Here is a 15,399-nt window from a genome sequence, read left to right on the forward strand (position 1 = left end):
CCCCCCCCGAAGTCTCCTGTATGTATGTCCTCATTTGCCTAGGCTAGAAACCAAGAAGTAACTGAAGAGATGTAAAAAAAATCATCAAGTGATGACTCATCCCTGCTGCTGACAGCAGGAATGATTCTCTGGTTGTTAGGACACTGATGGGTGCTGGCTCATAACAACCATCACAAATTGCATTCTAAAACGCACCATAAAAGAACGCAGATGCGATTTTGATACGTGCCCATTGAAGTCTATGGACCACAAATTGCACTGCACCAAACTCGCCCAGGACCCTTTCTCTATGGTTCATCTACAGGCGCCGCTCTGCTTAATCATAGACCATAGGGTTATACTCCTCACACTAGGTGTAGGCACTAGGCAGAAATAAAACCTGTCCACACCTATAGGGGCTGTCCCAGACAAGCATAACCCCTCAGGCTCTGCTATACTCAAACTGTTTGTTCTGCCTAGTAACAGCCATAGGACCTAGTTCTCTGCTGGGACTTTGGTCTTAGCTGTAACAGGGAAAGTTTGTGATTTTTATTTATTTTTTTTTCTGGTTCGTTCCTGAGTGCCAAGATGCAGAGAAACTACAAGAAACAGCCAGCTGTGGTATTCGCATTGGATAATATAGATCCTTAAGATCTCCCAACCTGGGCTTCGAGTGTGAACAGGCTATAGTCCAGTACTAGGTCTCGCCACGACAGTGCCCTGATGGATGGGGAGTAGCCTGCGAGTGTATCATCTTGCCGGGACGCAGACGACCTGGAACGCTCGGAGTCGCTGCCTCCTCTTGGCTAACAGCTCCCCCATCCCGGGTGGGAGGTGATCTGTTTCGGAGTGGTGCCCGCCTGGTACCACGGTATGGTGAGTAACATGTCACCCCACTACCCCTGGATTTTCCCGGGGGGGGGGCGTTAATAGTGCGGCCGGTTTGTGGCACATATTTGCGGTGGATGGATCGTCCGGGGAGGGGGGTCCTTAAATGGGAACCCTTAGTTGCCTTTTGTTTTGGGACCCCTTTTGGGGGGGTCCCCGGAGCCTGCATGGCGTGCATGGGGGCCGCTATTTTGCCGCGGATCATGACCTCTGTGTTCCCATTAGTTTGTATGGGCAGGCATTTTCTAGAATTCCAAAAAACAACAATATCTCTCCTGCGCTCAAGTGGTCTGCTGGAAGGTGAATCTTCTAGGTGGTTTTATGACACAAATGAGAGACCATAGAAAAATTCCCCTGAGGAGGGGGACTTTAGAGGCAATGACCAGGACTTGAGTATATCATGAGTATAAACCATTTATTTAACAAATGTAATACAAATTGTAATTCACAAGGAAAAATGGAACATAGCATTAAAACATGGCCATAATTTACGTCTCATATACTGGAAATGGCTGAGATGTCCGGATGAGACCAGACGCGTTTCGGTCAATTGCCTTTTTCAATGGCCCAAAAAGAGGGGCCAGATCTCAGACAGATGAGAGAATCCTCTGTGAGACGAAGGGAGGAAAGGCCATATGAAAAATTAAAATTTAACAGGTTAAAGAACATGTATTTCCAGAAACCACTACTAGTATCCACATAGCTCTGATTAAATGCTTTCTCAAATATATGAGTATCTGTGTGCTTATTTGTTCTGGATTTGAGAAAGGAAAAGAACCCCAAAGCTAGATAATTTGTGGGGGGCAGGATGGAAAACGACCCCAGCAGCAAAGGTAGCCGTACTTTTCCAACAAATGTTCCCTCAAGGATCCCAGGTATCGGTCAACAACAGGGGGCGTCGTATATTGTAGGGTCTCGTATATCTCCTTTGGTAAAAGTCCGTAGGAGACGGATTGTATGCCGCAGTTGGCAGGTAGTATATCCCTGTGAACAGATTACCTGAGTAACCCAGAACGAGTAAGTAATGGGGGCGCCAATACCTACGACGCCCCCTGTTGTTGACCGATACCTGGGATCCTTGAGGGAACATTTGTTGGAAAAGTACGGCTACCTTTGCTGCTGGGGTCGTTTTCCATCCTGCCCCCCACAAATTATCTAGCTTTGGGGTTCTTTTCCTTTCTCAAATCCAGAACAAATAACCACACAGATTCTCATATATTTGAGGAAGCATTTAATTAGAGCTATATGGATACTAGTAGTGGTTTTTGGAAATACAGGCTCTTTAACCTGTTCAATTTTAATTTTTCATATGGCCTTTCCTCCCTTCGTCTCACAGAGGATTCTTTCATCTGTCTGAGATCTGGCCCCTCTTTTTGGACAATTGAAAAAGACAATTGACCTAAATGCGTCTGGTCTCATCCGGACATCTCAGCCATTTCCAGTATATGAGACGTAAATTATGGCTATGTTTTAATGCTATGTTTCATTTTTCCTTGTGAATTACAATTTGTATTACATTTGTTAAATAAATGGTTTATACTCATGATATACTCAAGTCCTGGTCATTGCCTCTAAAGTCCCACTCCTCGGGAATTTTTCTATGGTCTACCATATAGGGATGTTGGCAATTCCCAGGGCAAACACTGAACCCGAATAAGTGCTTCTATGACACAAATCAAGTGGTCTTGCTGCCCTCCTCAGGACCAAGGGTATCCAAAAGGCACTACAAGAAAACAAGAGAAGGGCGCACCGACCTTGTGCATTATCACATTCAGTAATATCCCGGTCTCAGCGTGTGGTCAGAGAATGAGAAAATAGGGAGATCTAATGCTCTCTGTTTGCAAATTTTGTTGAAGAGTAAAGGCAGAAATACACTCACATTTGGTTGCACATGAAGCTGTGCGGGCTGGAGGAGACACTGTATGCTACGAAGGGAGATACAGGAAGCTCTCCTGTGCTGCTGTCAGATCTTGTCCGTCTGGAGTCCCTGTAGTAGGGGATATACATCTATTAATGATGTGAGCACTTTACAAGTATATATAGCAATATTTGGTTTTGGTTTGCAATCGTATATAGGGCACCCATTTGCAAAATTTGCACATATTTTTGCTTGTTGCACCTTTTAGGATCAGTGGCACAGTATCACTTTATTTATATATCCTTTTTATGTGCCGTGATTCACATGCTTGGATATAGCTGCCACGATCATTAATATTAATTATACTATTTAGATTTTTTTTTAGGGATGCACCGAAATGAAAAACGCTGGGCCCGAACCCAAAAATGCAGGATGCCCTTGGCCGAAAACCGAAAATTACTTTTTTCCCCCAAATGATTTTAAAATAGAACATCGGCATACACCAAAAACAGGCAGTCACGTACACCTGTAGCTGCCACCCTGTCACAGTATATGTACTGTGACGGGTTGGCAAGTGGCTAATTTAATTACCAATGGTATTTGTATTATGCAGCTTGAGGGGGTTAATGTATTGCCACTGCTGGTCACTGATGCATTAGTGACCGACCAGTGGCAGTTAATTAACCCCTTTGTGCTGCATTAGTGCAACCAGTATCAGTGTTATTACTGGTTGCACTAATGCAGCACAAAGGGGTTAATTAACTGCTACTGGTCGGTCACTAATGCAACAGTGACCAGCAGTGGCAATACATTAACCCCCTCATGCTGCATAATACAAATACCATTGGTAAGCTCGCCTCCGCTCCCCCGGTAGCGGAGCAGCATTATCAATTTGTGGCGTTACCCTTTGGTCTCACCTCCGCTCCCAAGGTGTTTACCAAGGTTCTGGCTCCAGTGTTAGCCCTGCTACACCGGAGGGGGATTGCGATACTGGGATACCCCCAGGGTACCTGGACAGTGGAAGAGTCAAAACTTTCAATCAGTGTTTTGGAACTCAGAGCAATCAAACTTTGTCTGAGTCATTGGACGACTCGCCTACACGATTGTCCGGTTCGGGTTCAATCAGACAACGCCACGGCTGTGGCTTACATCAATCACCAGGGGGGCACCTGGTGGCCGAGATTCTGACTTGGGCAGAAAGATTTGTTCCAGCCCTCTCTGCAGTCCACTTCCCAAGTGTGGAAAACTGGCAGGCGGATTACCTGAGTAGTCAGTCGTTGGATCAAGGGGAGTGGTCCCTACACCTGGAGATGTTTCACCTACTGTGTGTTCGGTGGGGGACCCCCAAGGTCGATCTGTTTGCCTCGTCTCAACAAGAAGGTGCAGAGATTCATAGCCAGGTCTCGAGATCCTCTGGCCGACACCACGGACGCCCTGGTGGCTCCTTGGGATCAGTATCGGCTGATTTATGCATTTTCCCCGTTGAAACTTCTGCCGTGTCTTTTGCGCGGGATAGAGCCAGAAAACGTTTCGGTCATTCTGGTGGCTCCAGACTGGCCTAGTTGATCTTGGTACGCAGACCTCATAGGATTGGCCACCGGTACGCCTCGGAGGCTTCCTCTCAGGGAAGATCTGTTGTCTCAAGGCCGATCTTCCATCCTACTTTACAGTCGCTGGCTTTAACGGCATGGCCATTGAAAGTCAGGTGTTGAGAGATAGGGGTCTCTTTGAGTCTGTAATCCCCACTCTCTTGAAGGCTAGGAAATTGACTTCTCGAAAGATCGTTCATCGCACATGGAAATCAAACATTTCATGGTGTGAATCACTGAAAGTGCACCCTCGCTTGTTTTCTATTGCCAGTGTTTTGGTCTGTCTACAGAAAGGGGTTGAACAGCGGTTGGCCTTGGGGACTATCAAAGGCCAAGTTTCAGCTTTGGCTATCTATTTTCAGTGCCCATTAGCCACACGCCCTTATCCGGACGTTCATTCAAGGTGTGCGCCATTTGGCACCTCCATGACTATCCCAGTTACCATCATGGGATCCGAATTTGGTGCTGTCTGTTCTTCAAAAGCCTCCTTTTGAGAAAATTTGGGAGATTTCGCTGCTTGCTTTGTTTTAGAAGGTTGCCTTATTGGTGGCGATCACTTCTGCCCGCATCTGAATTTGAATTGGCGGCGTTGTCTTGCCGCTCACCTTATCTGGTGGTTCACAGAGATTAGGTGGTACTTGGAACTAATCAGTCGTTCCTTCCTAAGGTGGTTTCTGATTTTCATTTAAATGAAGACATTGTACTGCCTTCCATTGGTCCTAAACCTCAGCACCCTAAAAAATATGCCTTAAATTCTTTGGATGTGGTCCGGGCTATCAGGGTTTTCTTAGAGACCACTGCGTCCTTCAGAAAATCGGACACTCTTTTTGTCCTTACGGATGGACCTCGGGACTGGCTGTGTCTGCTGCCACCATTTCCAGATTGATCAGACAGACGGTGGTACAGGCCTATTAACTGAAGGGTCAGATTGCTACTTTTCCAGTGAAGGCGCATTCTACTAGAGCGCGGAGTGCCTCCTGGGCTTTTCACCATCAGGCATCGGTGCTACAAGTTAGCAAGGCGGCAACTTGCTCCTCTGTGCATACCTAAATGCTACAAAGTAGACATGTTGGCATCAGCGGATGCTGCTTTTGGCCACAAGGTTTTGCAGGCTGCAGTTTGAGAGAACCTCCTTTTTTGGTTTCTCTTTGAGGGTTCGTTGTTTCGGGTTGAGCTCTGTTTTACCTGGTTGGCTATGTTGGCCATTGGGGCATTCATGTTTTTTGTTCCTGTCTTGTTCCCACCCCTCATGTTTTTACTGCTTTGGGACATCCCTATGGTCTATGATTAAGCAGAGCTGCGTCTGTCGATGAACTTCAGAGAAATCGATTTTACAGTAAGTTCATACAAAAATTCAGTTTCTCTATCGTCCATTGACAGACGCAGCCTCCTCTTCATGAGCTGTGTGGGTTATGCTGCCACCTGCAGGAGTAGTCTAGGCAGTACGTTAGTACCAAGTTTTTACATATACATGCCCACGGGGCTGTCCCTCCAGACATAGCACTCACAGACACAGCCCAGCACATAAGTTTGTTTCTGCCTAGAGAAGGAGTAGGACCTAGGTTTTCTGTTGGGACTCCGGTCTCAGTTTTTTGTATTCTCTACAGAATTTTTTTTTTCTGTTTCCTCACTTACTAGCTAGTGTTCAGGGAATAATTTCCTGGTGATCTACAAGCAACGATGCTGGCTGGTGCTTTGCAGTGGATAATCTAGATCAATGTGGTCCCCCAGCCTGGCCTACGAGCGTGAGCAGGTTATAGTCCCGCACTAGGCCTAGCCCCTTTTCCGGATGGGGACAAGCCTGCGAGCGGATTCCTCACCGGGACGTGACGACCTGGAACGCCCTGGTTCGGAGAGTACCCTTCGGCTGGCAGCACCCCTGCTTCAGGTGGGAGGCAGTTTGCCCGGACCGAAGTCCACCCGGTCCATGGTATGGTGAGTAAATGTGCCCCCTTTGCCCCTGCTGGCCTTGGGGGTATGTGGGCCCTCTCTTGGGGATAATGGGATTTGTACCTCCTGAAAGATCCCCCTGGCCTGCCTGGTCTATGTGTCTTACCCCCCCCCCTTCCCTCTTCCTGCGGGAATGGGGGGGGGGGGTGGGGGTTATGTGTCTGGGGGGCCTGGCGCCCTGGGAGGGGTGGCATGGTACCTTTGGGCTTGCTGGTTCCTGTTGTGGATCTTGAGGGCTTCATAGTGTCGGTCCCTGGCCGCATGGTTCGCCGTGGGCGCTGCCATCTTAAAGAGTAGGCAATGTAGTTTTTTCCAAATAGACTTGAATGGGGCAGGCATTTTCCCTGAGCTTCCTATTACAACTGTATGGGCAACCATGTTTGTGTAGCTTTTGTGCTATACTGCGCAGCGTGACCTTTCATTCAGGCGAGATCACTTCCTGTACTCCGTTTGCTACTGCTGGCTGAGGTCATTTCCTGTCTCTTTATGCATGCTGCTGGAACGGAACGATCAGAAGGACGATTTCTCTGAGGTGGTACAGTACTGGGGTCCCTTTGGACATATCCCGGCATGCTCTGCTGTTAGTTTAGATCTCTGCAGACCGCTGCGATCGGTGGTGGGAACCGCTATCGGCGCTTCTTAAAGCAACAGTACTTGCAATATTGAGTCCCAAACTGGGAATTAACCCTCAGACCCGTTCTGTGTGACTCCCAGACAGTCCAAATCGCAGTCGCTGGCCACAATTTCAGCAGCTCTGGAAAGCCTGGTGACAAAAGTTGATTCAGCCATGAAAAAGGTTGATAGCCGAAAACGGCCGCTGCCTTCTCCGTCTATGGAGTTGTCCTCTGATTCAGAGGATGGTGAGGTTGCTCCGGATGCTCTCCTTCCTGAGGGGTCACTGTCCTTGCAGTCAGATGGTGAAGAGGACCTGTCCTCTTCAGCTGCAGTGCGGGAACGCGCTTTAGTTGAAGGCCTGATTATTTCAGTATGGGACACTTTAAAATTGGTTGATGAGCCCACGTCGGCAGGGACGCGGGTATCTTTTGGCTCCCAGAAGTCTCAGAAAGCTGGCAAGGTTTCCCTTTGTCCCAACACTTTCACGAAATTGTGAATGACCAATGGCGGCGCGTTAAGCACGTGTTAGTTGTGCCAAAACACTTTAAACACCGGTATCCTTTTGCTGAAAAGGTCTCCAACCGTTGGGACGGTGCCACCTAAAGTGGACCATCCTGTCTCCAGATTAAACAAATCTACCCTTGTGCCTGTGGAAGATTCCCCGGTCTTTACGGATCTGGCGGACAGGCGGGTGGAATCCCTATTCCCGCCATCTTCACGTGTTGGCGGGTTCCATTTTGAAACCGGTGTTTTTGTGTTTGTTTTATTCTCACAGATGGCGACGGAATGGATTAGGGGTTTGCGGGAGTCTTTGGACCCCAAGACTGTTCCTCTGGAACAGCTGGAACTGTTGGACTAGGCCATCCAGGCTCTGGTGTTCCTGTGTGATGCGTCTATGGATGCGGCTCCCCTTGTGGCCAGGGTTTCGGTCGTGGGCATTGCCTTGAGAAGCATGGTTTGGTTGAAGAGCTGGTAGGCTGACCAAGCTTCAAAGAAAGCCTTAGCGGACCTCCCCTTTCTGGGAGAGCGTTTGTTTGGCGACTCATTGGATGAGTTTATCAATGGCTTGACTGGTAGAAAGAGTACTCTTCTTCCTCAATCCTCAATTCCTCCGTTTTCAGGGGCATCAAGTACGGATTCAATCTGACAATGCCACTGCCGTGACATTTGTCAATCCTTAAGGGGCACAAAAAGTATCCTAGCAGCTCGGGAAGTAGCCGGCATTCTAAGGTGGGCGGAACGTTTCGTTCCAGCTCTCTCTGCAGTGCATATTCCAGGGGTGGAAAATTGGCAGGTGGATTACCTCAGTCAACAGGCCTTGGACCAATGAGTATGGTCACTTCATCCAGAGGTGTTTCATCAGCTGTGTCTCTGGTAGGGAACTCCTGAGGGGACCTGTTGGCCTCTCATCTCAACAGGAAGGTGCAGAGATTTGTGACAAGGTGTCAGGATCCTCTAGCCGACTCCACGGATGCACTGGTGGCTCCTTGGTGCAAGTAACACCTGATATACGCCTTTCCCTCTCTGACTTCTGCCGAGACCTCTGCGAAGGATCGAGGCAGAAGAAATTGCGGTCATCCTAGTGGCCCCAGACTGGCCTCGCCGGTTTTGGTACGCAGGTCTGGTACGGTTGGTCTCCGATGTCCCTTGGCACCTCCCTCTCAGAGATGATTTGTTGGCTCAGGGGCCGAACTTCCATCCCGCTTTACAGTCGCTGGCTTTAAAGGCTTGGCTGTTGAAAGCCAAGTACTGCTGTTAAAGGCTAGAAAATCTACCTCTAGAAAGATTTAAGATCGCGTCTGGAAGTCGTACATTGCGTAGTGTGAGAGTCTGGGGGTTTCTCCCCGTTCTTTTTTTGGTGGCTCGAATTTTGGCTTTCCTTCAAAGAGGTGTGGAACAGCGCCTGACCTTGGGTACCATCAAAGGCTAGGTTTTGGCCATGGCGATTTTTCTTTCAATGTCCTTTGACTACGCATTCCTTGGTTAGCACCTTTGTTTAGGGGGTTCGCCACTTGGCTCCACCTGTGCGGTCCCCGTTGCCTCCGTGGGACCTCAATTTGGTACTGTCGGTTCCTCAGAAACTGCCTTTTGAAAATATTCACGAGATTCCTCTGCTTACATTGTCCCAGGAGGTAGCCTTCTTGGTGGCTATTACTTCCACACACAGGGTGTCTGAGCTGGCAGCTTTGTCTTGTCGTTCACCTTATTTGGTTGTTCACAGAGTGGTACTTCGCCCTTGTTAGTCGTTCCTTCCTAAGGTTGACTCTGGTTTCCATGTGAATGAAGACATTGTGTTGCCTTCTCTGTGTCCAAAGCCTAAGCATCCTAGAGCGATTGCCTTGCATTCTCTGGATGTGGTTGGGGCGATCAGGGTGTACCTGGCGGCAACCGAGTCGTTTTAGGAAATCAGACTCCATTTTTGTCCTTACGGTTGGACCTCAAAAGGGTCTGCCGCGACTGTCATGACCATTTCCAGATGGATCAGAGAGACGGTAGTGCAGGCCTATTTGATCAAGGGTCATGTTCCTCCTTTCCCTGTTAGGGTTCACTCTATGTGGGCGCTAAGTGCCTCTTGGGTCTTCCGCCATCAGGTGTCAGTGATGCAGGTCTGCAAGGTACCCACTTGGTCATCTGCGCACACTTTAACAAAATTTTACAAGGTAGATGTTTTGGCATCTGCGGATGCTGCTTTTGGCCGCAAGGTTTTGCAGGCTGCTGTTGAGAGGACTTGGTCCTCTTTGAGAGTGTATTGTTTTCAGGTGAGCTCCAGTTGTTCCTGCTTCAGCTCCACGTTACCTGGCTGGCTAGGTTTAGCCTTCAGAAATTTTTTTCTGCTGTTTTTTCCCACCCCTCATGTTTGACACTGCTTTGGGTCTAGAAGATTCTGGAGCTGCGTCCATCAATGAACGAAAGGGAAAATACGATTTTTGTCTTAACGTAAAATTATTTTCTCTGTTCATTGACGGACACAGCACCCACCCCTCCTTTGAGTTGGGTTATTTTTCTGCTGACACTGCGTGCAACAAAACGGAATGCCTATAGCAGAAAGTGGGAGTATACCCCCTGGGGCTTGCCGCATAGGCGTGGTAAAGTTTCTTCCTGCCTACTATCCTACTCCTGTAAGGGGGCAGCATAACCCAATGGTCAAGAAGATTCTGGAGCTGTGTCCATCAATGAACATCAGTGAAAAGGATTTTACGGTAAGACAAAAATCCAATTATTTGTTGCCAGCTCCTTTCGATGCATTTTAACCATTGAGTTTGTGCAGTAAAATTTGGTTATATTTTTTTATAATCTACATTTCTGAGTCCCTGTGTAGAATTGTCCCAGAGGAAGAGCGTTCCTTTTTTGCATTTTTATTAGGGATATGGATATCTTCTCTTGCATCTATTTTATGCTTGCATTTTAGTTTGCCCAAAATATTTGGTAGATGCTCAAGAGTTAGTGTATGTCTACTTTTATGAGGCTCTGTAGCCCTCCCCCATCACTCCTGATAGTCTCACACACTCTCCTTGTGGCACAGCCTCTTCTTGTGAATATCTTTTACCTTCAGGTATTGCTTTTCCTGCACAGTTTCTTTAATGCCAGTATACTTACACAAAATATATGCCGTAAACATGAAGAATATATCTGGTTTTAGATAACAAATGCAGGTGAATAGTGTTTTCTGTGCAACACCAAATGTGTTAAACTACTACAATATAAAAGTGTAAATCCAATTTGCCGAATCTATTAAATGTTGCAGCAATACACTGAACTGTGTTCTCACATCAAACATAAATATGTATCAAATAGTGCTGGGCAACATTTATTTTATCATCTTTAACCAATAACCTAAAGGTATGTAAAAAAAAAATAATAATTTAAATTGTAAATACTTAAATATCATGAAAAATAAATAGTATCCTGCATACACTCCATATATGCACGTATAAAATAAATGCAGTGTGGTAAATACTCAGAGATATGAGAAAAAGGGGAAAAATGGAACACAAGTCCGAGATATGAGAAAAAAAAAAAGAATGCACTTATGGACTTTTAAAAATTTTTTTTTTCCCTTTTTCATATCTCAAAGTATTTAACATATTTTATATATTGTATTTATTTTATTCATGCGTATATGGTGTGTAGGTAGGATATTATTGCTCATGATATTGAAGTATTTATGATTGTTTTTTTACACACCTTTAGGTTATTGGTTATATTATGAATAGAATGTTGCTCAGATTTCTCTTTCTCTCTCTCTCTCTCTCTCTCATACTAAAATTTAAAAAAGTCTGCTGCTTTGGTGTTGTGCAACACTGCCACAAAGCAGTTTATAGTCTTAGTGATTTCTACATCTGCTTTGTTTTTCATTTGTTTTATTAAACATCAATGTTTTTATTGTGAATGTAGGTTCTTGCATTCGTCTAAAAGACCCACAGCTTGATCTTGCTGTGGAAAGTTGTCTGAAGTCCCTGCTCCTTGCTTTCTGCTGTGATAATCACCAAGATGAGCGAACTCTGCAAAATCTGATGTCAAGGGAATTCCCACATGGTCAACGTCCATCGATCATTGTAAATGAGTTCCGAGACAGAGTTTATGATGTCTCACAACGGTGAGAAGATCAACATTTTTTAAAACGCGCATACCTCAAAGGCGGCGCCGCCGCCAACCGTGATACAAAGTGCTCCTATCAATAACCACAGCCCCCTTCAAATGTAATCAACACAACAGACATGAAGGTTCAAGTAAAGTGAGGTTCTGTTAAATAAACAATGCAATGTCCTATTCAGTACTCCCCCACTAAAAATCTCCACGGGATTAGTAGTAAAAAATTTACAATATGTCTATGCTGCCCTCAACCTATTGAGATGTGCTAAAATGAAAAAATAAAATACATTATCCAAAACACAAATATTAGCAAACACAAAAATCTGGTGGCCTCGGTGATGATGTCACTAACACAACCAATGTGTATATACTGGTAAGTGAAATATTAACATATATGAAAAAAATTTGATTACTACATCAAACAAACAAAAAAAAATATAAAGGGAATCCCCCCAAAAAATACAATAGAAAGTCCACTGTATATTGTGACAGTCCACTAAAAAAAATATTTTTGTGATAGTTTCTGTGACCATAAACTGTGTTGGTACATTATTGCTGCTCTTAAAAAAAAACAAGTGCTCCACCACATGCAGAGATAAAACGCACTCACCAGAGCCCCCAGGTCCCAGGGATCATACCCGTCTTATGGTATATGCAACTTAGTGCAAGATCTTAAAGCTCTTCCAAAATGATAGGCAATCCATATGAAGGAGCATCCTCCCCTCAGAAAATCAATGGCAATAGATATAAAAAAACAAATAACAAGGTGATGGAGCAACACCGTTAAATAAAATCTAAAAAAGTTTAAAACCACTCCGCAGTAGTTGTGATTAAATTTAAAAGTGCCCTGGCTGGCACCACCTCGATTGACCCGTACAGTGCCCTTAGGCAACTATGGTGGATTAGGAACTTACTCTCCCTCATCACTAGCAGCGGCCCCCCAACTGCGTGCATTCCACCACTCCCCGAAATTGTGTCAGATGGCTTTAGGCAGCAACCCGATCTCTATGCATTTCACCTATAGAGGCATCATTGGATTTCCTGATGATGCCTCTATAGGCGAAATGCATAGAGATCGGGTTGCTGCTTAAAGTGGTTGTAAACCCCCCTCTCTAACTTGTACCTATAGGTAAGCCTATAATAAGGCTTACCTATAGGTACTGTAAATATCTCTTAAACTTGCACGGTTTAGGAGATATTTAATTTGAATACAGCTAGTGACATCACTGGCACATACGCTCTGAAGGAACGGCCGCCTGTATATCAAAAATATATGCATATTTTTATGCCATATATAGTTTTACAATTCTGATATTTATTTTAAAGCATAACTCCTTTTATATATTTTTGATTTAACCGGTTGCCGACCGTCGCACGACTATGTACTGCGGCGGTCAGCCCCGGCCAGGCAGAGTGACGTATCGATACGTCACTCGCCTGTCACTGACTTGCGAGCCTATTGCGGGCGGGCACGCGCCCGCCGCGGCTCGTTCATAGACAAGTCAGTGCGTGTGTCCGGCGGACTCGATGTCCGCCGGTCACACTACGATCGCTCCTGTGAAGGGAGAAAGGCGGAGCGGCTTATGTAAACAAGCCGCCCGTCATTCTCCCTGGTGTGAAAATGAAGATCAGACAGTTCTACTATGTAGAACTGTTGATCTTTGTTTTTACACCAATAGCAATGTCCCTGCACAGTTAGAAACACGCCCCTAGGACACACTTAACCCCTCCCTGTCCAATAAAGTTAACCCCTTCCCTGCCAGTGTCATTTTTGCCGTAACAGTGCATATGTATAGCACTGATTACTGCAGTAATGTCACTGGTACCCCCAAAAGTGTCAAAAATGTCAGTCAAGGGTCCGATCTGTCCGCTGCAATGTCGCAGTACCGCAAAAAAAATCGCAGATCGCCGCCATTACTGCTTAAAAAAAAAAACACCAAAAATGACAAAAATCTTTCCCTTTGTTAGTAAACGCGATAACTTTTGCGCAAAACAATCAAAATACACTTTTTGCGATTTTTTTTTTTTTACCAAACATATGTAGCGTAAAACAATTTGGCCGAAAATGTTAAAAAATTTTGATTTTTACATTTTTTGGGGGGGGGGGGGGGAAATTTCATATAAAAAAAAATGTGAAAAATATTGTTATTTTTGCAAAAATTACGCTCTTTTTTTGTTTATAGCGCATGATCAAAAAATCGCATAGGTGATCAAATACCACCAAAAGAAAGCTCTGTTTGTGGGAACAAAAGGACGTGAAATTCGTTTAGGTACAGCGTCGCACGACCGCGCAATTGTCCGTCAAAGTCACGCAGTAAAAAATCGCAAAAAAAACCCTGGTCTTTTAGCAGCCAAATCCTCCGGGGCTTAAGTGGTTAAAATTTCTAAAGCAATAATCCAACAATCTAAACATTTAGCTATGTACCATTACAGGACGCACCCATAAAGGTTCTCGTTGCTAATTGAAGGGCAAACAAACTATACATGGAACAGAAAATAAAAAAATGTATGTATCTATATCCCACATATACCAACGGCTAAATCCTTGGTATATCTAAATAATTATTTATCTTACTTTATTGTTAGAAATGGTGACAATAATTTATAATCCTTCACAAAGGCTTGTAAAAAGCCAAAACGCGTAGGATACGCACCAGGAATTATCTCTGTTTAAAACTTCCAAGCCCACCAGCATGGAGGAACAGAGACAAATATTCCTATAATACGTCACCATATGACACATGTCACGATACTTCCAACTTCTTTCACTCATCCACTCTGGGTCTGTAACCCAGCACAATGAATGTATATATTTATCTCTTATGATTTATGTAAATAATTTCCTTTTCAAAATAAATACGAATATTTTTCACTTTATATACCTTGTATATAACTTACTTGCCACTAAAGTCCCACCTCACTTGGCCTGAGGTACCAACCAAATATACAATTCAGGGACGAAGGCAAACACCTACTTTTCCAGCTCTATAGAGATCAAAACAAAACCCTGTATGGGTTTATTGAGCTGGTGCCAGCAGAGTTGTTTTAAACTTTTTTAGATTTTATTAAACAGTGTTGCACTATCACCTTACATAGTTAGGTTGAAAAAAGACATAAGTCCATCTGGCTCAACCAATAAAAAACAAAAAACGGTAAAGAAAACCCAACCATACAATCCCATATACACAATCCTATACCTGCAGTTGATCCAGAGGAAGGTGAAAAACCCCAGCAAAGCATGATCCAATTTACTACAGCAGGGGAGAAAAATTCCTTCCTGATCCCCCGAGAGGCAATCGGATATTCCCTGGATCAACTATACCTAAAAAAAAAAAAAATTAGTACCCATTTATATTATGTACACCTAGGAAAGGATCCAGGCTTTTTTTAAAGCAATCTAGTGAGCTAGCCAGAAAAGATACATAGTTGTCATTTGTTTTTTTTTTATATCTACTGCCATTGATTTTCTGAGGGGAGGATGCTTCTTCACATGGATTGGCTGTCATTTTTGGAAGCGCTTTAAGATCTTGCACTAAGTTGCATATACCGTGAGACACGTATGGTCCCTGGGGGCTCTGGTGAGTGCGTTTTTATATCCGCATGTGGTAGAGCACTTGTTTTTTTTGAAGAGCACCAATTTTGTACCAGCACAGTTTATGGTCACAAAAACTAAAATATTGTTTTAGTGGACTGTCACAATTATACAGTGGACTTTTGAGGGTTCCCCCTTTTTTTTGTTGTAGTAATCACATTTTTTTTTCATATATGTTAATATTTCACTATTTCACTTGTATACACATTGGTTGTGTTAGTGACATCATAACTGAGGTCACATCAGATTTTTGTGTTTGCTAATATTTGTTTTCATTTTAGCACATCTCAATAGGTAGGACATTGCACTGTTTATTTAACAGTGCCTCACTTTAC

General features: G+C 44.6%; 1 protein-coding gene across 1 annotated transcript in view; it reads left to right on the forward strand.

Annotated features, from left to right (window-relative positions):
• Positions 1-15,399, forward strand: part of SMC6 (structural maintenance of chromosomes 6) — a 332,391-nt gene that overhangs the window by 127,439 nt on the left and 189,553 nt on the right. Inside the window, exon 15 of the mRNA XM_082248885.1 lies at positions 11,275-11,476. Coding sequence (XP_082105011.1) covers positions 11,275-11,476 — 202 coding nt within the window. The remainder of the gene's footprint in view (positions 1-11,274; positions 11,477-15,399) is intronic.

The sequence above is a fragment of the Pelophylax lessonae genome (genome assembly GCF_965119305.1).
Source record: "Pelophylax lessonae genome assembly, chromosome: 3".
Taxonomy (NCBI): Eukaryota; Metazoa; Chordata; class Amphibia; order Anura; family Ranidae; genus Pelophylax; species Pelophylax lessonae.